Here is a 22323-nt window from a genome sequence, read left to right on the forward strand (position 1 = left end):
GCTACGGCCTTGAATTGTGATATCTAGGAACACAACAGTCTTTCTAATTCTAAAGGAATAACCATACACCTTATATCATCACACATGACACAGAAATTGTATCACATGCAGCTTATTTTTAGATTAATTTTTTATTTACATGTAAGTAGGTTAAGTTTTTAATTCCATAAAAAAAACTTTGTATTTATACATTTTGTAAACATTTGAATACATGTTATATTCAACATTAAATGACAGTTCATGGGATTTCATTAATGTAAATTTCATAAAATGTAAACAATTTCAAAACTGCAGTAGTGGAAGAACAAAACAGTGTTATTTTGTGAAATTATGTTATTACAAATGAATTTGTCACATGTAAAACAGCAATTATTAAATCATTGAAAGTACCACTTGTACAGATCATTACTAACACTGTAATGTTTGTCTCTTAGCATGTAATCACAGGCTAAACAAATGGGTCGGATGAACTCCTCATGTGGAGATAAGAGGTGAGGTTTTGCACTGAGGTACCTCCTCCATTGGAAGTAACGCATGTACATCTCATCATTCTTATCTAACTGGGTAAGGAAGTCAGCAAGACCCTTCACATCAGGAAAGTCATTAACGTGTATGAATGAATCAGCAGGAATAAACTCCTCATAGTTCTGTCTGGGTGGGCCTAGTACTACTGGTACAGTGCCTGCTACCAGAGGTCCATTCACCTTCTCTGTGATGTAGTCCTTGTGAACTGAGTTTTCAAATGACAGATAAAACTTACAGCTAGCAATGGTCGAGTAATAGTCCTCATTTCCCAAATGAACCCCTGTGAAAGCAGCACCATAAACATTCACATTTATATGTTTAACAAGCTCCTGGTAAAAGCTTGCTCTTGTACCTGTTCCGGTACTTGGATTATTGTTAGTCACGATCCAGCAAACCAGTTTATTTTTCTCAGGCAGCTTAAAATCCTTTTGTGACTCATTTCGCACAGTGATGTCAGCATCTCGTCTGTAGCTCAATGTCAGGTTGAACAGGTTGAACAAGCCTGGAATCCTTTTTGTATTTGTTGGTGATTCAACGTGAAACCAGATCCATTTCTGAAAAGGGGGACGTGGAGATGGGGGAAGGTTTTTCAAGTCCCAACTAATATGTTTGTGATACACAATAACCCCATCTGCTCTGCTGTACAGGGATCTGTCGGCCGTCAACTCAACTCACAGCTATCAATGTTAAAGTATTTCTTACAGCCCTTAAAGTCAGGGAGTCAGGTGGCTGAGCGGTTAGGGAATCGGGCTAGTAATCTGAAGGTTGCCGGTTCGATTCCAGGCCGTGCAAAATGACGTTGTGTCCTTGGGCAAGGCACTTCACCCTACTTGCCTCGGGGGAATGTCCCTGTACTTACTGTAAGTCGCTCTGGATAAGAGCGTGTGTGACTAAATGACTAAATGTAAATATAAATGTAAAGTCAAACGTTATTCCCTCGGGCCAGAACCACAGAAGCACAAGAGGTTTGACTTCCTCCTCAGGGTGCCAGACACCTTCGTCCTGTTGCAAGTCAAGCTGTCTGGATGCACATTCAGAATGTCCAGGCTCAAAGTAAATGTGTCATTATGTCAAATAATAATTTTTTTGAATTGAAATAAAACATGAAACAAATTATATTCAAGCCAAAGTCACTTTATAAATGAATTTTATTTCTGTCAGATATGGAATGGGATTGTATGTCAAGTAGGCCAACCACAGGGCTAAATATTTATTTTATGAGACCAGTCAGTGATGCATTGTAAAGACTGACATTTTCGTCATCAAAGATTAACATGAATTATATTTACCAATCAAAACATGTTGTAAAGAGATACTTTGATACATTTACTTCACCAACCTTCCAGAAAATTGCAAATATACTTTTTAAATATATTTACATGATGAAAAACAGTAAAATATTGTGTGCTACATTTAGTCATTTAGCAGACGCTCTTATCCAGAGCGACTTACATTAAGTACAGGGACATTCCCCCGAGGCAAGTAGGGTGAAGTGTCTTGCCCAAGGACACAACGTCAGTTGGCATGACCGGGAATCGAACTGGCAACCTTCGGATTACTAGCCCGATTCCCTCACCGCTCAGCCACCTGACTCCCTCAGGTGCTGATCAATTGATAAAAGCAAACATCTTACTTACCACTGGAAACTGTTAAGGAGTAGCGTCACACATATGTGATTCTGAACATTCCAACCGACTATTTTCCGATAGACAAAAACTATATGACAAACGCTATAGTATGGCTTCAAAATGTACAATTAGGAGGCTAACAAGTAACACTAGCAGGTAGTAGCATTGCTACGAGTATTATGCTAGGTTGCTAGGTAACGGAAGCTAACTAAAACTAGCTAGCTTCCGTTTTGGAAAAATACCTCACTCCTTAAAAGGTTAAGGATGACCGCTTGGTTCCTTGTACGGAGTTTGAATTACAGAACACAAGCACCTCCTCAAACATGCTAGGACCGGTCGTACTCGTAAAACAGTTAGTGAAACCTGACACTCAAGGAGCAAAACAGAAGCGAGGCATTTTGCATTTTGTGTGTGCAATTGTTGGATTTGTGTGTTACCGTAAGTTTTGGAAAGAAGAGCACACGTAAAAAAAATGTGTGTAAGCTTGTGTAAGCTCTACTTTCCCTCTTTCCTAAGTCGGGCTGTCATATGGTTTCAGTTCGATTAGCACTGAGTCCCCCACTCAAGGGCTCACACTGACTTTACTGTAATGACTTTAATCACAATCTGCACAATGACACCATTGCCACATTGCAATTTGCATTATTTGTATCTTTTGTACTATTTGTATTTTTTGTACTATCTGTATTTTTAGATTGTAAATTATGGCTACTTTATATTTTATTCTAAATCCCCTTAGTATTAGCTAGACTTTGTTCCTTTTGTATAGTTAGACCACATATTTAAGTTTTAAGATTCGTATATGTTTAATGTATGCACCTTCCTGCCAAAGTAAATTCCTTGTCTGTGCAAACTTTCATGGCGATTAAAACCCTTTCTGATTCTTATTCTGATCCTGTTCTCTAAGAAACCTGGAGCTTCCTGGGGTGTCCCCTATGCAAGCCGTTTCTAACCACATCCTATGCAGGCAGTTTCTAGTAAATCCTATGCAAACAGTTTCTAGCTGTCATACCTCTGTATGACATAGGCCACCTGTCTAAACATTTATTCAAGGCATTTCCTAACACATCTTAACTGCATATGCAAGCAATTTCTAAACACACCCTATGCAAATGCATATATTATTTGTAAGCATTTCCTTTAATCATTTCTCCAAGGTTCATTCAAACGAAGGCTTCTTATGGATCCTTCGACAGCTGGAGAGACAGAGTCCGGCCCAGCTGCTTTGCGGGGGTTCTGCCTCTTGAAAAGTCTGTTAACTTCTCTCTCTTGAATGGAGAGAGTCATCACTGTGGTGGTGGTGGTGGTGGGGGCTCTAGGGTGGGGAGGTGCAGTTCAGGACAGTCCAATTGTCTTTCAAATCTGCAGTAGAACTCGTTCAGGTTGTTGGACAGGCGAGAGTCGTTAACGGTGTGGGGGGCTCTGGGCTTGTAGTTGGTCTGCCTGAGCCCTCTCCAGACATAAGCAGAGTCGTTAGCAGAGAATTTGTGTTTTAGTCTCTGAGTACAGCCGTTTAGCCTCTCTCACCGCCTTGCTAAACCTGTTCTTCGACTCCTTGAATCTGTCTCTATCCCCACTCCTAAATGCTTGCTCCTTCACCAACCTCAACTTTCTAAGTTTAGCAGAGAACCAGGGTTTGTCGTTGTTGTAGCTCACCCTGGTGCGTGTTGGAATACAGCAGTCCTCACAGAAGCTGATGTACGACGTCACAGTCTCTGTGAGTTCATCCAGACTATTGGTAGCAGTCCTGAACATATCCCAGTCAGTACAGTCCAAGCACGCCCGCAGATCCTCCATAGCCTCACTGGTCCACTGTTTTGATGTCCTCACAGCAGGTTTGAAAATTGTATCACATTAATTATATCACATGCAGCTTCTTTTTTTATTTGCTTTTATTTAAGTAGGTTAGGTTTTTAATTCCATAAAAAAACTTTGTATTTATACCTTTTGTTAAAATTTGAATACATGTTATATTCAACATTTAAGGACAGTTCATGTTATTTCATATTTCATAAAATGTCAACAAAACAACTGCAGTAGCGGAACAACAAAACAGTATTATTTTGTGAAATTATGTTATTCCAAACAAATTTGTCACATGTAAAACAACAATTATTAAATCATTTAAAGTACCACTTGTACAGATCATTAACAACATTGTAGTGTTTGTCTCTTAGCATGTAATCACAGGCTAAACAAATGGGTTGTATGAACTCATCATGTGGAGATAAGAGGTGAGGTTTTGCACTGAGGTACCTCCTCCATTGGAAGTAACGCATGTACATCTCATCATTCTTATCTAACTGGGTAAGGAAGTCAGCAAGACCCTTCACATCAGGGAAGTCATTAACGTGTATGAATGAATCAGCAGGAATAAACTCCTCATAGTTCTGTCTGGGTGGGCCTAGTACTACTGGTACAGTGCCTGCTACCAGAGGTCCATTCACCTTCTCTGTGATGTAGTCCTTGTGAACTGAGTTTTCAAATGACAGATAAAACTTACAGCTAGCAATGGTCGAGTAATAGTCCTCAATTCCTAAATGAACCCCTGTGAAAGCAGCACCATAAACATTCACCTTTATATGTTTAACAAGCTCCTGGTAAAAGCTTGCTCTTGTACCTGTTCCGGTACTTGGATTATTGTTAGTCACGATCCAGCAAACCAGTTTATTTTTCTCAGGCAGCTTAAAATCCTTTTGTGACTCTGATTTTACAGGCAGTAACTCATTTCTCACAGTGATGTCAGCATCTCGTCTGTAGCTCAATGTCAGGTTGAACAGGTTTTCCAAGCCTGGAATCCTTTGTGTATTTGTTGGTGATTCAACGTGAAACCAGATCCATTTCTGAAAAGGGGGACGTGGAGATGGGGGAAGGTTTTTCAAGTCCCAACTAATATGTTTGTGAAACACAATAACCCCATCTGCTCTGCTGTACAGGGATCTGTCGGCCGTCAACTCACAGCTATCAATGTTAAAGTATTTCTTACAGTCCCTAAAGTCAAACGTTATTCCAAGGGGCCAGAACCACAGAAGCACAAGAGGTTTGACTTCCTCCTCAGGGTGCCAGACACCTTCGTCCTGTTGCAAGTCAAGCTGTCTGGATGCACATTCAGAATGTCCAGGCTCAAAGTAAATGAAAAATGCTACTATTGAACACAGAAGACCGAAAACAACAATGCTCATTGCAAAAAAGGTTCTGTTTGGTGGTGTGTGTGACATTGTTGTGTTTTCAATCTGTTTCCCAGAAAGTTGCACGGATTGTCCTGGATGCAAAATAAAAATACAGAAATAGGAATAAATCAGTTACTATGTCAAATAATCACATTTTTGACTTTAAACAAAACATGAAACAAATTATATTCAATCCAAAGTCACTTTATAAATGAATTTTATTTCTGTCAGATATGGAATGGGATTGTATGTCAAGTAGGCCAACCGCAGGGCTAAATATTTATTTTATGAGACCAGTCAGTGATTGCATTGTAAAGACTGACATTTTCTTCATCAAAGATTAACGTGAATTATATTTCCCAATCAAAACATGTTGTAAAGAGATACTTTACATTTAGTCATTTAGCAGATGCTCTTATCCAGAGCGACTTACAGTAAGTTACAGGGACATTCTCCCCATGGCAAGTAGGGTGAAGTGCCTTGCCCAAGGACACGTCATTTGGCACGGCCGGGAATAGAAACAACAATCTGCTGATTAATAGCCCGACTCCCTAACTGCTCAGCCATCTGACTCTCCATACTTTGATACATTTACTTCACCAACCTTCCAGAAAATTACAAATATACTTTTTAAATATATTTACATGATTAAAAACAGTACAATATTGTGTGCTGCTCAATTGATAAAAGATCAGAAAACATCTTTCTTACTTACCACTGGAAACTGTTTCTGTAAGGATGACCGCTTGGTTCCTTGTACGGAGTTTGACTTACGCAAGACAAGCACCACACCTGTGTCTCACTGTCCCTCTTCCTCTCCCATTTCCTAACCAATGGGTTTACTGGATTATATTTCCTGGAACAAAGTCTCCTCTTTCTTAACCGCCAGGCCACACCCCTTTTTGAGCTCTATCACAACATAATCACAGGAGTAAAAAGAACACTCCTCTCGTTAAACCTTTTGAACACTGTCACAATAAAGACAATGACATACTAAAGAACATTTACAGAAATTGAAACACACAATGCATTAACATTACATATTGAAGAGATGAAAGCAATATTCAAACCAAATACCGGTTTTGAACAAAACTATTATTGTTTGTCTCTTGGCATGTAACTAAAGGCAGACATTTTTTTTAAAAGTATCTCATCGATGAAACTCAGGGAATCAGATGTGAGGTCTGCCACTTCCTCCATTTCATCATTCTCATCTGACGAAGGACATTAGTGAGCTGTCATCAGGCAAGTTCATTAACGTGTATAAATAAATAATTCTGTCTAGGGGGTCCCATTACTACCGATGCATCCGACACCGTTGGGTGCGTCAGGGAGCCCAATGACTAGTCAGAGGTTAAAGCACCACTAGATCCTGAGAAACAATATAATTAGGATTTCTCGATCTGGAGGAAATCTATTGTTATAATTATGGTAATATTATTATTATTATTAATATTATTCTCCCCTTAAACTTCCCGATTACTCAAGATCGCCACAAATCTTTTTGTCATGAGCCATAGGTTGGCGAATTGACACACATTGCATGTGTTAGAGTCGAGTACACGGGTGATGTCATAGAGACACGTTGAAATTATATATTGTTTTTATTATTGTTGCTTGTTTTTTCCACAGGTACACTTGCACTTATAGCGGTTCATGTTGTTTAATTGTAACTTGTTTAACTACATGCTCTTATGGTTCTTCCCTTTGGCACTTACTTTGGTTGTTCACAATGTGTGCTTCATGTTTTGGCTACTCGCAATGTTTTGTGGCTATCTTGTTGTCATGATCAGTGACCTATGCACTTTGTAAAGCTCTCTCTTGGAAGTCGCTTTGGATAAAAGCGTCTGCTAAATGAATAAATGTAAATGTAAATGCAGGGTCGATGAGGAGTGCAGACAACATAAGATAAGATATACCTTTATTCGTCCCACAATTTGGAAATTCGGGCATTGCAGCAGCAAAGTGGACAGAAGTATACATACAATTTACAAAGTAAGTACGAGATATAATAAAAAATAACACCAGTTGCTTATGGAGACCAAATATAAATAAACAAATATAAATATTGCACAGTAGTTTTAAGTGTGTCCATGAGTTATTTGGAGTGGTTGAGTCCTGTGTGTGTTTGTGTGTAGAGCAGTGCTGGTTGTACAGTCTCACTGCAGCAGGAAGGAAGGACCTGCGGTACCGCTCCTTCACGCACTTAGGGTGAAGGAGCCGGTCGATGAAGGAGCTGCTCAGTGCAGAGACAGTGTCCTGGAGCTGCTCAGTGCAGAGACAGTGTCCTGGAGCTGCTCAGTGCAGAGACAGTGTCCTGGAGCCGCTCAGTGCAGAGACAGTGTCCTGGAGCTGCTCAGTGCAGAGACAGTGTCCTGGAGCTGCTCAGTGCAGAGACAGTGTCCTGGAGCCGCTCAGTGCAGAGACAGTGTCCTGGAGCCGCTCAGTGCAGAGACAGTGTCCTGGAGCTTCTCAGTGCAGAGACAGTGTCCTGGAGCTGCTCAGTGCAGAGACAGTGTCCTGGAGCTTCTCAGTGCAGAGACAGTGTCCTGGAGCTTCTCAGTGCAGAGACAGTGTCCTGGAGCCGCCCAGTGCAGAGACAGTGTCCTGGAGCCGCTCAGTGCAGAGACAGTGTCCTGGAGCTGCTCAGTGCAGAGACAGTGTCCTGGAGCCGCTCAGTGCAGAGACAGTGTCCTGGAGCCGCCCAGTGCAGAGACAGTGTCCTGGAGCCGCTCAGTGCAGAGACAGTGTCCTGGAGCCGCCCAGTGCAGAGACAGTGTCCTGGAGCCGCTCAGTGCAGAGACAGTGTCCTGGAGCTGCCCAGTGCAGAGACAGTGTCCTGGAGCTGCTCAGTGCAGAGACAGTGTCCTGGAGCCGCTCAGTGCAGAGACAGAGTCCTGGAGATGCTCAGTGCAGAGACAGTGTCCTGGAGCTGCCCAGTGCAGAGATAGTGTCCTGGAGCTGCTCAGTGCAGAGACAGTGTCCTGGAGATGCTCAGTGCAGAGACAGTGTCCTGGAGATGCTCAGTGCAGAGACAGTGTCCTGGAGATGCTCAGCGCAGAGACAGAGTCCTGGAGCTGCTCAGTGCAGAGACAGAGTCCTGCATAAGGTAGGATTCATTGTCCATCATTGATGATAGCTTTACTACCATCCTCCTCTCTCCCACCACCTGCACTGTGTCCAAGGGGCGTCCTAGGACAGCGCTGGCCTTCCTGATCAGTCTGTCTAGTCTCCTTTAATGGGATTCTTTGGGGCTTTTTTCCCCTTACTCAGGACATTGAGGATACAAAATCAGATAAGTTTGCTTCTGTTGCAATTTGTCCTACCTTTTTTCATAAAATGACTGGACTACAAGTACATGAACCTGCTTTGCTGTCTGAACCTGGTATGGGGCCTGATACCGATATGTTATGGGTTTAGTAGTACAACTTTAGTTAGAATTACTAAAGAAACAAAGAAAATAAACAAAGAATGGTTTAAAAGTGGTGGTGGTCTTTTGCAACTAGGACGGGGGTGTAGTGACAGAACTAACAATTGTTAGATTTCTTGCAGTTTATTATAATGTATTATTTATTAACAATATAAACTCAACTTCATGCCAATGTCACAAGAAAGAAATATAGCGGCAGTCGTATTTGTGATTTATCTCGTTGGCATTGACACCTGGGGCACGGTTCTTTTTGTTTCCCTCACCTCCAAACTGTTCTCTCTGCACCAGTGTTTCTCACCTGGTTTAACCCCTCTTATCAATAACAAACTCACATAAGACACATAACTAGGCTACTACTACGTCTGTACTTTAGTGACCTTTCTACAGAGTTATTTTATCCCTTATCCATTAATCATTTTGAAACCTCAGGTCACATACTGTAAGTCAATAATTAGCCTACTCTGACCATATGCAATGCAAATTTATTTGTAAAGCACATTTCAACAACAAGGCAATTCAAAGTGCTTCACATTATAACTCTAAAGGTGGATTATAAATTAGGTGTATGGTTACAACCATACACCTAATAATATAACATGACATTTGAAATTATATCACATGCAGCTTCTTTTTTTATTTGTTTTTATTTAAGTAGGTTAGGTTTTTAATTCCATAAAAAAACTTTGTATTTATACCTTTTGTTAAAATTTGAATACATGTTATATTCAACATTTAAGGACAGTTCATGTTATTTCATATTTCATAAAATGTCAACAAAACAACTGCAGTAGTGGAACAACAAAACAGTGTTATTTTGTGAAATTATGTTATTCCAAACAAATTTGTCACATGTAAAACAGCAATTATTAAATCATTGAAAGTACCACTTGTACAGTTCATTAACAACATCGTAGTGTTTGTCTCTTAGCATGTAATCACAGGCTAAACAAATGGGTTGTATGAACTCATCATGTGGAGATAAGAGGTGAGGTTTTGCACTGAGGTACCTCCTCCATTGGAAGTAACGCATGTACATCTCATCATTCTTATCTAACTGGGTAAGGAAGTCAGCAAGACCCTTCACATCAGGAAAGTCATTAACGTGTATGAATGAATCAGCAGGAATAAACTCCTCATAGTTCTGTCTGGGTGGGCCTAGTACTACTGGTACAGTGCCTGCTACCAGAGGTCCATTCACCTTCTCTGTGATGTAGTCCTTGTAAAGTGAGTTTTCAAATGACAGATAAAACTTACAGCTAGCAATGGTCGAGTAATAGTCCTCAATTCCTAAATGAACCCCTGTGAAAGCAGCACCATAAACATTCACCTTTATATGTTTAACAAGCTCCTGGTAAAAGCTTGCTCTTGTACCTGTTCCGGTACTTGGATTATTGTTAGTCACGATCCAGCAAACCAGTTTATTTTTCTCAGGCAGCTTAAAATCCTTTTGTGACTCTGATTTTACAGGCAGTAACTCATTTCGCACAGTGATGTCAGCATCTCGTCTGTAGCTCAATGTCAGGTTGAACAGGTTTTCCAAGCCTGGAATCCTTTGTGTATTTGTTGGTGATTCAACGTGAAACCAGATCCATTTCTGAAAAGGGGGACGTGGAGATGGGGGAAGGTTTTTCAAGTCCCAACTAATATGTTTGTGAAACACAATAACCCCATCTGCTCTGCTGTACAGGGATCTGTCGGCCGTCAACTCACAGCTATCAATGTTAAAGTATTTCTTACAGTCCCTAAAGTCAAACGTTATTCCAAGGGGCCAGAACCACAGAAGCACAAGAGGTTTGACTTCCTCCTCAGGGTGCCAGACACCTTCGTCCTGTTGCAAGTCAAGCTGTCTGGATGCACATTCAGAATGTCCAGGCTCAAAGTAAATGAAAAATGCTACTATTGAACACAGAAGACCGAAAACAACAATGCTCATTGCAAAAAAGGTTCTGTTTGGTGGTGTGTGTGACATTGTTGTGTTTTCAATCTGTTTTCCATAAAGTTGCGTGGATTGTCCTGGATGCAAAATAAAAATACAGAAATAGGAATAAATCAGTTACTATGTCAAATAATTAAATTTTTGAATTGAAAAAAATTCTATTCAATCCACAGTCACCTTATAAATGAATTTTATTTCTGTCAGATATGGAATGGGATTGTATGTCAAGTAGGCCAACCGCAGGGCTAAATATTTATTTTATGAGACCAGTCAGTGATGCATTGTAAAGACTGACATTTTCGTCATCAAAGATTAACATGAATGAATTATATTTACCAATCAAAACATGTTGTAAAGAGATATTTTGATACATTTACTTCACCAACCTTCCAGAAAATTATAAATATACTCTTGAAAGATCCCTTGACATGCTGTTTTTGGATGCTTTTATATAGGCCTTAGCGGTCCCCTAATACTGTATCTGAAGTCTCTTTCCCGAAATTCAGCCTTGGTGCAGAATCACAGCCACTACGAGCAGTCCCACAATGAGCTTTCCTCAGGACGTGCCGTTTCTGTGTCTGTAGCTTTAAATGCTATGAGGAAGAAAGAGGCGAGGCTCGGGGCTCAAATTTTCCAAACCGAGCGTTTCAGCTTTCATTTTCTCAAAGGCAGAGAAGAATACCCAGGGCTTGGTTTACACCTATCGAAATTTCTAGCCACTGGGGGACCAAATAACCTCCTAAAGTGAACATTTCATATCTTGGGACCTTTAAATATATTTACATGATGAAAAACAGTACAATATTGTGTGCTGCTCAATTGATAAAAGCGAACATCTTTCTTACCACTGGAAACTGTTGCTGTAATGATCGCTTGGTTCCTTGTATGGAGTTTGACACACAACACAAGCACCACACCTGTCTCACTCTCCCCTCCTCCTCTCCCATTTCCTAACCAATGGGTTTACTGGATTATATTTCCTGGAATCTGAACAAATAAAGGCCGGGTTTCCCAGATTCGTTAAGATGCTCTTAACGCTAGATTTGTTAAGATGCTCTTAACGCTAGATTCGTTAAGATGCTCTTAACGCTAAGAAGCTCATAGCGTTAAGAGCATCTTAACGAATCTGGGAAACCCGGCCAAAGTCTCATCTTTCTTGACCGCCAGGCCACACCACTTCCTCCAATTCATCATTCTCATCTGACGAAGGAAATTTACGTTTACCTGTACATGTACATTTATGCATTTAGCAGACGCTTTTATCTAAAGCGACTTCCAAAAGAGAGTTTTACAAAAGTGCATAGGTCACTGATCATACATTCATTGTGGTATCATGTGAGGCTAGACCACGGTGCGGGGTGTAGGGCAGTGCGTCACAACCGGACAGAGCAGGCAAAAGTGTGTTCAAACAAAGAAACCGGGTTATTCCCCAACAAAACACATAGTTCTGGAAGCAAAACAAATTACTTTGAAGCAAAACAAAGGCTTCATAAAGTTGCTCCTCACATTGGATCCTACCAATGGTATCCTCAAATCAAAGTTCCTCTGGCATCGAACTCTGTTTGTGCCAGGTACGCTCAGGGAACCCGACGAAGGCAAGTAGAGTGGAGATGTTTCTGAAAACATTTTTCTTTCAGCTGTCCAATGGGAGGCGGTTTGATCGAGGTGAGACAGACACAGAATGCAAAAAGATACTGTCTGATAAGTTGGAATTCAAAGAAGATATTTTTTTGCTACGGATTTTGGTGGCATATGAGTTTTTATTAAATAAACGGTATCAAGTGAAGCTCAACCTCATTGGTTGGTTGCCTCTACACCCAAATCAACAATTCAAGTGATCTGAAGGCCGGTGACACACTAAAACAGCATCAGTGTGTTATCTTAAATCTTATCAAGGTTATCTTATCGAGGGAGAGAACTGTCAAGCCTTGATAAGTACATTTACATTACATTTAGTCATTACGCTCTTATCCAGAGCGACTTACAGTAAGTACAGGGACATTCCCCCGAGGCAAGTAGGGTGAAGTGCATTGCCCAAGGACACAACGTCAGTTGGCATGACCGGGAATCGAACTGGCAACCTTCGGATTACTAGCCCGATTCCCTAACCGCTCAGCCACCTGACTCCCTCCCCCTAAGTATGTCAGTATTCTTCATTTCCTTTCCAGCTGAGAAATGTAGAACGTACAGTAAGGCTCCCAGACAGCAGAGAGAAAGAGTTGACTGAGACCATTTCAAAAGGATTCAAGCAGGGTGTAATCCTCGAGATAGACCTTATGTTTGCACATTCAAAGAACATGCAGCTTGTGATTACATGCAGCCAAGTGGTGCCTCCTGAGGGGTTGTCAGTTGTTCATTGGATTTCACCTGTATGCAATTCCAATAGATGGGTAGATCCTCCTATTTAATTATCGTCTCAGCGGGTCATTATGAAAATGTGATGTAAATATGAAGTGCTTTCCTTGCGCATTTTCCACTAATCACAACAATACTTGACTGTGTAATGTATGTAAAAGTGCAGCTTCAATTTTTATCCTGCGCTCAAGCTGTATAATATTACCCCTGAAGGTTCCTCAAGTTCAAATGCATAGTTGATTTATTCATCCACGAAAAATAGGTGTAAAACGAATTGCCACGAAATTTGAATGAAATGTATGTAAACTGACATGTTCTTCAATGTACTATTGTTCCCAGACGTTCTGTCGCCCCCATTGTTATGTATATGATGTTGAATAGGGGCTTTTGCCTGTTTAGTAAGCAGCGTGCAAACAGAGGATTGTAGAATAATAATGGTACAATTTGCACACAGCATGAACCTGTGCTGACTGGAAATGCTTGACTTGAACCTCTGGTCTGATGCAGCAGTGAATGAGAGGAACCGAAGCAAACTGTCAATAATTCTACTTCAGCATGCTCCCGTTGAGATATTATGGTAAAATAAGATTCATGTTGTTCAGCAACCATGGTATTTAGTCCTGCACACATGCTGACAGGCTAGTTTTAAATATTTTTCCCATGTCACGGTGTAATAAGACCACTTCTTGCATATATGTTTACATATTTCTCACATGTTGCAAAATTTCAACTGTGGATATAGAGGAATCCCATGGGGCAGGACCAAAATATTTGATGAGTTCCACAGTGTTCCATTTTCCTGTGAGATGAAGGATTGTGCACACATGGTAAACGTTTGGCTATATTAAGCAGAGCAAAAGCAGATTTTGATTCACAAAGGCAGAGGGAGGAGGAGTCGGCAGATAGGGAGGCCAGGAAGAAAGGGAGAAGAGGGGGGGGGGATGAGAGACAGGGAAAATATATCAGACACGTCACTCAAGAGACAGAGGGAGGAAAGGAACACGAGGAGGAGAGGAACCCAGAGAGCCTGGTTGAGCCGTGAGGGGGTCCATGGCTGGAGATGGGAATGAGAATGCTTTTCAAATAAAAAGGAAAAAAACAGACAGTTTAAGGAGAGACATCCACGGTTAAAAGGGTTGCCAAGACGACTCTGAGAGTTACAAACAGGAAGCACACAACAAAAGGATGATAAAAATGTGTATAACATCTAATATAGTTGGAATATAATTAGATGGGCATAGAATTAGACTGCTTCCTTCCATCTCAGATCTGGAACACACTGTCTTAGATCTGACCTACTAGCATCTTCTGATGATTGCTGACTTGAATAGCCAAGACACAGACACTGATTAATATATATATGTATATATACATATATATGTACACATGTATATCAATTTTATATCAATCTCTTAGAAGAAGCAATTATGCTGAAATTCACTTCTAAACCCAAATCATCTCCACTTCCTTGGAAATGTTAAGTGCATGGCGAGGTGGGCTTTCTATAGCGGAAATTGAAAGTCACGCTGATGCGGCCCAAGGGCTGTTGAATGGTTCTTCATTGAGGACCGTAAAAGTTTGCCTCCACGCTAACGTGCAGATTCTTACTGCGACGTGGTGAAATCCCCGCAACATTCACAACTTCGCCACTCTAAATGTCACACAGCTGTGTGATGCCCATCTCAGAAAGTCTAGCGAGCAGGATCTGATGGTTAACCGTATCAAACGCTGCAGAAAGGTCCAGCAGAATGATGATGGATGACCTTGAAGCCGCTCTGGCAGACTGGAGGGCAGTGGTGACTGACAGGAGGGCAGTTTCTGTGGAGTGGCCAGACTTGAAGCCTGAAATTCGTGAGCTGTCATCAGGCAAGTTCATTAATGTGTATAAATAAATAATTCTAGTGGTCCCATTACTACCAGTGCATCATTGGATATGAACGTTCTTTACTTACCTTGATATAATTTTGTAATTTGTTGTTGTTTTATGTTGGGCCTTTTTGTTGCTACGGTAAATTATTCTATAAACCAGTGGCACCGTCCCACTCTCTAATAATAACAAAAACCATGGTTGACCTTCACACATTGATATAATTGATCGAATGACTAGTCAGAGGTTAAAGCACCACTAGATCCTGAGAAAAAGTATCTCCATCTGGAGGAAATCCATCTGGAGGAAATCTATTGTTATGATAGTATTATTCATATTATTCATATTATTATTCTCTCTTTAAACTGCCCGATTACTCAAGATCGCCACAAATCTTTTTGTCATGAGCCATAGGTTGGCGAATTGACACATGTTGCATGTGTCAGAGTCTGGTACACGGGTGATGTCATAGAGACACGTTGAAATGCAGGGTCGATGAGGAGTGCAGACAACATGGCCGAAGGACTCTTTTATTTCGTAAATGAATGTTTCTGGAAAGCTACAAACAGTTTAAGCCTATGCAACTCATTATTACATCATCTACTTTGTTAGCCAATAGGAATGAAAGCTCATTATCACAGTTATTTCACTCATACGGCTATGACAGGTATTATTGACGTGACAATAATGTACCTGGAGCATTACTGTAAATGTATGAATAGATAGATTAGGGAGATGGATCGATTAGATAGTCAGTCAGTTAGACGGATAGACAGATAGTTCACTATATAAAATCCCAGGACAATTTTTTTAATCTGTATTCCAGCCAGATACATGAATTACAGAATGTCATCTGACTTCACCTTCTGGGTCATGTCTGGTTTGGCATAGATGTCTTCCGACGTGTTTGCTGCCATTCCTGTCTTACCTAATACTTTAGGTAGGTTATAGTTTCGATTATCATCTAGTAACACTACAACTGCAGTATCAGAGCTGCGTTTCAACGTCCACCATTCCAGACAGGCTTGTCCTCTGTGCTGTCAGTATGAGGGAGCTGGACAGTAAGAACTGACTGGAGCTGTTTGTTTCCCTCTAAGCAAAGGGAAGTTATTTGCAAAGAGGAAGATCAGGAGGCGTGTAACTAATAAGCATGGACAGGTACAGAGGTAGCGTGACTGTGTTCTGCTGTCCGAGATCCTCTATGTTTCTACACAGTTCTACTGTGTGTCACTTTTAGTTAGGATAATATTACACATGCAGTAAATATATGGTATTGTAATGTATGTATAAATGTGTTCAAGCAAATATGCACGCAGACACACACATTTATACATTAATAAATGTGTGTCTCTGCGTGCATATTTGCTTGAACTGTGCTCCATGCATATGTATATGGACTATTTTCAGAGTTTCTCTGTAGAGAATTATTGTAATTTTCATATGAGGCACTGCATTCATGACAGTTAATTTGATACACACAGTATCAAATTGATTTACACACAGAGCAGAAGCATCAGTCCTCAACAGGTTAAATTCTGCCAATCTATACTTCTTCATTATTTAAATGTTCTTAATGTAACTGCCGCTTTTTCCAAATTAACATACAAACAGTGCACATGGTAACAACAAAACAAAAGTTTACCAGAAGTAATGCAAAGTAACCACATTCTCAGCTATTGGGCACGGTGAACAATAATTATATAAATGAATCAACCCCAAATGTAATTAGATTTCATTTAAAATAATAATAAGAAGCATGTCAATTATTGTTTAACACAAGTTGAATAACTGTTTTAATTGTACAAGTGCTTTAAATGTATACGGTTTAATTGTGTTGAGGTGTACAGTTTTTGCTTTTGGACCAAGAGCTATAGGCGGGAGGTCAGGTTGTTTAGGGTGGAACGCATTAGCCAAGAGACCCAACATTTAAGGGTTCATTTAGTACTAAGCTAATTAGACTAGCCAGCGATTCCCAACCTGTGGGCTGCGCCCATTAGTGGTCCATTAGGCTAATGCAGGTGGGCCGCCATACCAATGAAAAATAAAATATGAAAAATAAATATCCAAAATATTTATATATACTGTTGGTAAATCATAAAAATTCTTACTAATTTTTAAATTATATTTTGCCTTTAGTTCATCATGACCGAAACGCCAATAGTAGCCCCCACCTCCTTCAAATAACGTTGATGGTGTCTCAACTGACATTTCCGCTTGCATACGCCCATTGCATAATCCAGGTCAACAACTTCTGGTAGCGAGCAGTTACGTTAGTTCTCGCTCACTCGCTCACCGTTTTTTACGGAAGTACGGGTTGTCTTCCCAAAATGACAATAAATGATGTACATAGGATTTTATGTTGTTTCCCTTCCAGCAAGAGGGAAAAGCACATCAGAAATCCCACATTTCTCCAACACTGGGATGATACGAACAGTCTAAGCCGCTGTAACTTGTCACAGTCTACTTTATCTTAGCCAATAAGAAGTGAAAGCTAATGATCTCAGTTCTTTCAATCACACTGTATGATTGAAATGACAATAATGTCACAGGAGAATTAAATGCTTAGAAAACCCACAGTAGATCTCCACTGTTAGATCCCTCTCTCACAGACCCAGTTACTGTCCGACCGACTTCAAGTAGCTTTCTTGTTCTATAGCATTCACACCTCTGTGATCCTCCACATGTCTACATGACAACATGCTGCAAAGGGGCAAAGCCGGATTCAAACCCAGGTAGTGGTAAGAACTCAGCCTGCACAGTACGCGCACTTAACTGGTGAACAACCGAGGTTCCCCTAATGTGGTTTTAATAATAACTGGAAATATGATGAGGGATTGAACAGTAACTCTTTCTTCCCCAACGTTATAGTGAATGAAAACCTAATCTTCCTCTTTCTAAAAACCTGTTTGAAAGAGGGGAAACAAACAGCTCCAGTCAGTTCTTACTGTCCAGCTCCCTCATACTGACAGCACAGAGGACAAGCCTGTCTGGCATGGTGGACGTTGAAACGCAGCTCTGATACTGCAGTTGTAGTATTACTAGATGATAATCTAAACTATAACCTACCTAAAGTATTACCAGGAAAGACAGGAATGGCAGCCAACATGTCGGAAGACATCTACGCCAAACCAGACATGACGCAGAAGGTGAAGTCAGAGGACATCTATGATAATGCAGACATGATACAGAAGGTGAAGTCAGAGGACATCTATGATAATGCAGACATGACACAGAAGGTGGAGTCGGATGACATCTACGCTAAACCAGACATGACCCAGAAGGTGAAGTCAGAGGACATCTATGATAATGCAGACATGACCCAGAAGGTGAAGTCAGAGGACATCTATGATAATGCAGACATGACCCAGAAGGTGAAGTCTGACGGGGGGGAGATGGAGGAGAGGATGGTGGACATCTACGTTAGTGATGACACCCTCAGAGGTCACGACCCCTGCTCAGAGGCTGAGGATACACCAGAGAACACAGCAGGAGATCAGCTCTCAGGTAAAGCACACACACAAATTACATACACACATATATTAACATAAACACACTGAACATACTAATACGAGCGTCTGCTAAATGACTAAATGTAAATGTAATACACAACTGTAGCCTTTTGGGTTACCTCTACCTTCCACTTTATGCTCCTTTTAAATCACATCACACACACACACACACACACACAGATCATAACTGTCCCCACTGTGTCCAGGTGCTGGGGGTCCAGAGAGGAGTCTCTCCAGAGCTGCAGCAGTGTGTCTGGGGCTGCTGTGTGCTCTCCTACTGGCTGGGATCATAGCACTGGGAGTCATCTGTGAGTGCTTCTAATTAAACATACATAATTTCATATATATATATATACATATATATATATATATTTGTGGCACTATTAGACATTATGTTAATGATTTCTGTAGATCATTGTAACATTAGGCATCATTCTCTCTTCCTTCTTCCTTAACAGTCACCAGAGTAAATTATGACAAAACCATAAAGACTATGGAGAGAGACCAACTACAGACCAGTTACACCATCCTAACCAGAGAGAGAGACCAGCTGAACACCAGTAACACCAACCTGACCAGAGAGAGAGACCAGCTGAACACCAGTAACACCAACCTGACCAGAGTGAGAGACCAGCTGAACGCCAGTAACACCATCCTGACCAGAGAGAGAGACCAGCTGAACGCCAGTAACACCATCCTGACCAGAGAGAGAGACCAGTTACAGACGAGTAACACCAACCTGAGCAGAGTGAGAGACCAGTTACAGACGAGTAACACCAACCTGACCAGAGTGAGAGATGACCTTAGGAGGAGGCTGTGCGGTAAGTCCATAAGGACAATTTTAATTAATATACTTTATAATTGTAAGCTGTATGAAATAAAAGTTATTGTTAATATGATGCGTTGAACTCTAGAACAATTGCTATTGTAATGACTTAATGACTCATTGTGTTTGTCACATCTGGCTCTAGGTTGTGACAAAAGTGGGTGTCAAAGGAAAAACGATGTTGTTACTGACAGAAATGGTTAACCAAAACCAAGTGTTTGGGAGTGTGTGTGTGAGATGTGTGTGTGTGAGATGTGTGTGTGTGAGTGAGACGTGTTTGTGAGATGTGTGTGTGTGTGAACGTGTGTGTGTAGGTGTGTTGGAAGGTGCAACAAAGGGAATGTCAAAACTGCACTCCAAATCACAGCTGCCGGTCAGGTTTAGTGCAGAGCGAGTGACAGAAAGAGAAAAAAAAGAAAAAAGAAAGAGAGAGTGAGTGTGTAAGAGCCAGATTCATCTGAATAATGTTTCAGGTAATTGGTAATATTTGGTTCATAGTTTTGGTTAAGAATATTGGTATTTTTATATTGATTATTCTATTTCGATAGGTAACAAATAATTCAGTAATAATTGTGTAGGCTATTTAAGGTAAGGTGTTTATATTCTACACATGATTTGATTTGTGGATTTCAAAGTGTCTGTAATTGGTTACTGCGCATTTGCATTAGTATCATAACAACATGATTAGTGAAAGGTTATAGTGCTAAAGGAATCTGTTTTAGTTTGGAACTAAAACGTTTATTCTGTTGGGAATAACATCCTGAACGCAGAGGTTTAAATTAGTTTTTGTCAACAACTAAAAAAGGATTTCTTTGAACATTCTTTTTGGATTAGTACTCACATTTACATTTAGTCATTTAGCAGACGCTTTTATCCAAAGCGACTTACAAGAAAGAGTTATTATTACAAGATTGAGGAGTTGCTAATAAACTGCCATGCATCGTTCACCTGTCGCCTTGGGTTTGTGAGTAGCCTGCAAGCTGTTGTTACTATAATGGCAATTTTGAGAAGATGTTCAAACACATGTTAAATTACACGGACAAACGCGTTCTGCACTCTCTTGATGGCTCACAGAAGATTGGTTGAAGATTGGTTGTAGCTGTTACTACTGTAAATATTGAAAACTAAATATCAATTCTGTGTTGTAATGACATCAAACAGAGGGCCAAGATGGATGGAGCAGGTTTGGCTGCAGCTGTTACTACGTCTCTACTGAGCAGAAAACCTGGTCTGACAGCAGACAGGACTGTAGAGGGAGAGGAGCAGACCTGGTGATCATAAACAGCCTAGAGGAACAGGTGAGAGAGAGAGAGAGAGAGAGAGAGAGAGAGAGAGGGAGGGAGAGAGAGAGAGAGAGAGAGAGAGAGAGAGAGGAGAGAGAGAGAGAGAGAGGGAGGGAGAGGGAGAGGGAGAGGGAGAGGGAGAGAGAGAGAGAGAGAGAGAGAGAGAGAGAGAGAGAGAGAGAGAGAGAGAGAGAGAGAGAGAGAGAGAGAGAGAGAGAGAGAGAGAGGGAGAGGGAGAGGGAGAGAGAGAGAGAGAGAGAGAGAGAGAGAGAGAGAGAGAGAGAGAGAGAGAGAGGAAGAGGGAAAGAGGGAAAGAGGGGAAGAGGGGAAGAGGGGAAGAGGGGAAGAAGGGAATGGAAAATAAGAAAGACTGAGAACAACAGAAATGTACAGGATGAGGTCAAATTCAAAATTAAGGTAATAAAACTGCTCCTTAATCCTCTTCCATGACAGGATTTCCTCAATAACCTCAACAAGAACGTGTGGATCGGTCTGACTGACACAGTAACAGAAGGGAACTTTATCTGGGTGGACGGAACTCCACTGACCACACCCACGTAAGAGAACTACTCTTTCTGTAGTTTCTGTATTAACAGAAAACATTTTTTTGGATTGAAATTACATTTACATTTAGTCATTTAGCAGACGCTCTTATCCAGAGCAATTTACAGTAAGTACAGGGACATTCCCCCGAGGCAAGTAGGGTGAAGTGCATTGCCCAAGGACACAACGTCTGGCTGTCAGCATGCTGATGGGTGTCCACACACTATTGGCTGTATACAGTCTATAGTATTTACATATACAGCTCTAATTGAACAGATTTAGAATGGTTTCCAATACTGTATGACCCAGATGTGGACCTCAGTGTGTGACTGTCTGGTTGTGTGTTGTTATTTAACCCTGTAGGTACTGGTACAGAAATCAGCCTGATAATTACCCTAACACACCAGGCAGTGTTGGTGAGGACTGTGCTGAGATATACTACTCACCTTCTGATGTTCCTCCTCCTAAAACATGGAATGATAAAACATGTGAATTGGGTAATTACTGGGTCTGTGAGAAAGGGATCTAATAATGGAGATTCAGGGTGGGGTTTTGTATTGTTATTTAACTACACTGTCTATCCATCCATCTGTCTGACTAATCCATCCATCTATGTAATCTCTCTATTCATGCATTTACAGTAATGCTCCTGGTACATTATTGTCAGGTCTATAATACCTGTCATAGCCGTATGAGTGAATTAACTGTGATAATGAGCTTTCACTCCCTATTGGCTAACAGAGTAGATGATGTAATAATGAGTTGTATAGGCTTAAACTGTTTGTAGCTTCCCAGCAACATTCATTTATAAAATAAAAGAGTCCTTTGGTCATGTTGTCTGGACTCCTCATTGACCCTGCATTTCAGTGTGTCTCTACGACATCAGCCGTGTACCAGACCCTGCTCAGTGACTCTGGGACAGTGTGGGAAATACTGACTACCTGACTGCAAGTCATCCAGCTCTGAGGTAGCACACCAGCATTAGCTTGTTACACTGCTGCTACTGAGCTTAGTGCTAGCTATGGATCACAGTAGCAGTCGTTCTACACGTGTAAAGGCCTTTAATCTATCATACACCACTATCAGTGCGTTCCAAACATTCAAAACATTTGCCGATATTTCCTGGTTCAACTCTCGGGAGTTCAAACTCACGGCGAGACACCAGTTGGAGACAATAGGTGTGTTCAACTTCATGCAGCGCCCGGCGGCGCCGGCAGACTTGAAGCATGGAATGCGATTGGCTACTTCAAG

The 22323-nt window shown here is 41.0% G+C and overlaps 3 protein-coding genes and 1 pseudogene across 8 annotated transcripts; 1 reads left to right on the plus strand and 3 right to left on the minus strand.

The window, feature by feature from the left end:
* Positions 1-127: 127 nt before the first annotated feature.
* LOC134033951 (4-galactosyl-N-acetylglucosaminide 3-alpha-L-fucosyltransferase 9-like) lies at positions 128-2478 on the minus strand (annotated as a pseudogene).
* On the minus strand, positions 1899-11041 carry LOC134033422 (4-galactosyl-N-acetylglucosaminide 3-alpha-L-fucosyltransferase 9-like). Of its 4 annotated transcripts, XM_062477565.1 has the most exons (3): positions 6039-6219; positions 5757-5927; positions 1899-5415 (listed from the first exon to the last, which is right to left on the minus strand). In XM_062477565.1, exon 3 carries the CDS (start codon positions 5369-5371, stop codon positions 4274-4276), a length of 1098 nt encoding a protein of 365 aa, XP_062333549.1. In that variant the 5' UTR covers positions 5372-5415; positions 5757-5927; positions 6039-6219; the 3' UTR covers positions 1899-4273. The 4 variants fall into 4 exon arrangements, with proteins under 4 accessions (XP_062333549.1, XP_062333551.1, XP_062333548.1 ...); XM_062477567.1 differs by lacking the exons at positions 5757-5927; positions 6039-6219 and adding an exon at positions 11026-11041 and having other exon boundaries at positions 1899-5526; XM_062477564.1 differs by lacking the exon at positions 5757-5927.
* Positions 9218-11649, minus strand: LOC134033420 (4-galactosyl-N-acetylglucosaminide 3-alpha-L-fucosyltransferase 9-like). 2 transcript variants are annotated; one of them, XM_062477562.1, is made up of 3 exons: positions 11535-11589; positions 11076-11282; positions 9218-10766 (listed from the first exon to the last, which is right to left on the minus strand). In XM_062477562.1, exon 3 carries the CDS (start codon positions 10720-10722, stop codon positions 9625-9627), a length of 1098 nt encoding a protein of 365 aa, XP_062333546.1. In that variant the 5' UTR covers positions 10723-10766; positions 11076-11282; positions 11535-11589; the 3' UTR covers positions 9218-9624. The 2 variants fall into 2 exon arrangements, with proteins under 2 accessions (XP_062333546.1, XP_062333547.1); XM_062477563.1 differs by lacking the exon at positions 11076-11282 and having other exon boundaries at positions 11535-11649.
* A 6241-nt stretch (positions 11650-17890) lies between these two features.
* LOC134034353 (CD209 antigen-like protein B) lies at positions 17891-21889 on the plus strand. Of its 2 annotated transcripts, XM_062478873.1 has the most exons (6): positions 17891-18415; positions 18627-18728; positions 18879-19241; positions 20408-20544; positions 20983-21086; positions 21436-21889. In XM_062478873.1, exons 1-6 carry the CDS (start codon positions 18004-18006, stop codon positions 21599-21601), a joined length of 1284 nt encoding a protein of 427 aa, XP_062334857.1. In that variant the 5' UTR covers positions 17891-18003; the 3' UTR covers positions 21602-21889. The 2 variants fall into 2 exon arrangements, 1 of the variants encoding a protein (XP_062334857.1); XR_009932223.1 differs by lacking the exon at positions 20408-20544 and having other exon boundaries at positions 21436-21574.
* The last annotated feature ends 434 nt before the right edge of the window (positions 21890-22323 follow it).

This window comes from Osmerus eperlanus, chromosome 14, assembly GCF_963692335.1.
Source record: "Osmerus eperlanus chromosome 14, fOsmEpe2.1, whole genome shotgun sequence".
Lineage (NCBI taxonomy): Eukaryota > Metazoa > Chordata > Actinopteri > Osmeriformes > Osmeridae > Osmerus > Osmerus eperlanus.

Coding starts and splice junctions, on each gene's coding strand:
- LOC134033422 (XM_062477567.1), bottom strand. CDS start 5,371: ATGTCACACACACCACCAAACAGAACCTTTTTTGCAATGAGCATTGTT.
- LOC134033420 (XM_062477563.1), bottom strand. CDS start 10,722: ATGTCACACACACCACCAAACAGAACCTTTTTTGCAATGAGCATTGTT.
- LOC134034353 (XM_062478873.1), top strand. CDS start 18,004: ATGGCAGCCAACATGTCGGAAGACATCTACGCCAAACCAGACATGACG. Junction 18,729..18,878: donor CATAGCACTGGGAGTCATCT/GTGAGTGCTTCT, acceptor CTTCCTTAACAG/TCACCAGAGTAAATTATGAC. Junction 20,545..20,982: donor TAAACAGCCTAGAGGAACAG/GTGAGAGAGAGA, acceptor CTTCCATGACAG/GATTTCCTCAATAACCTCAA.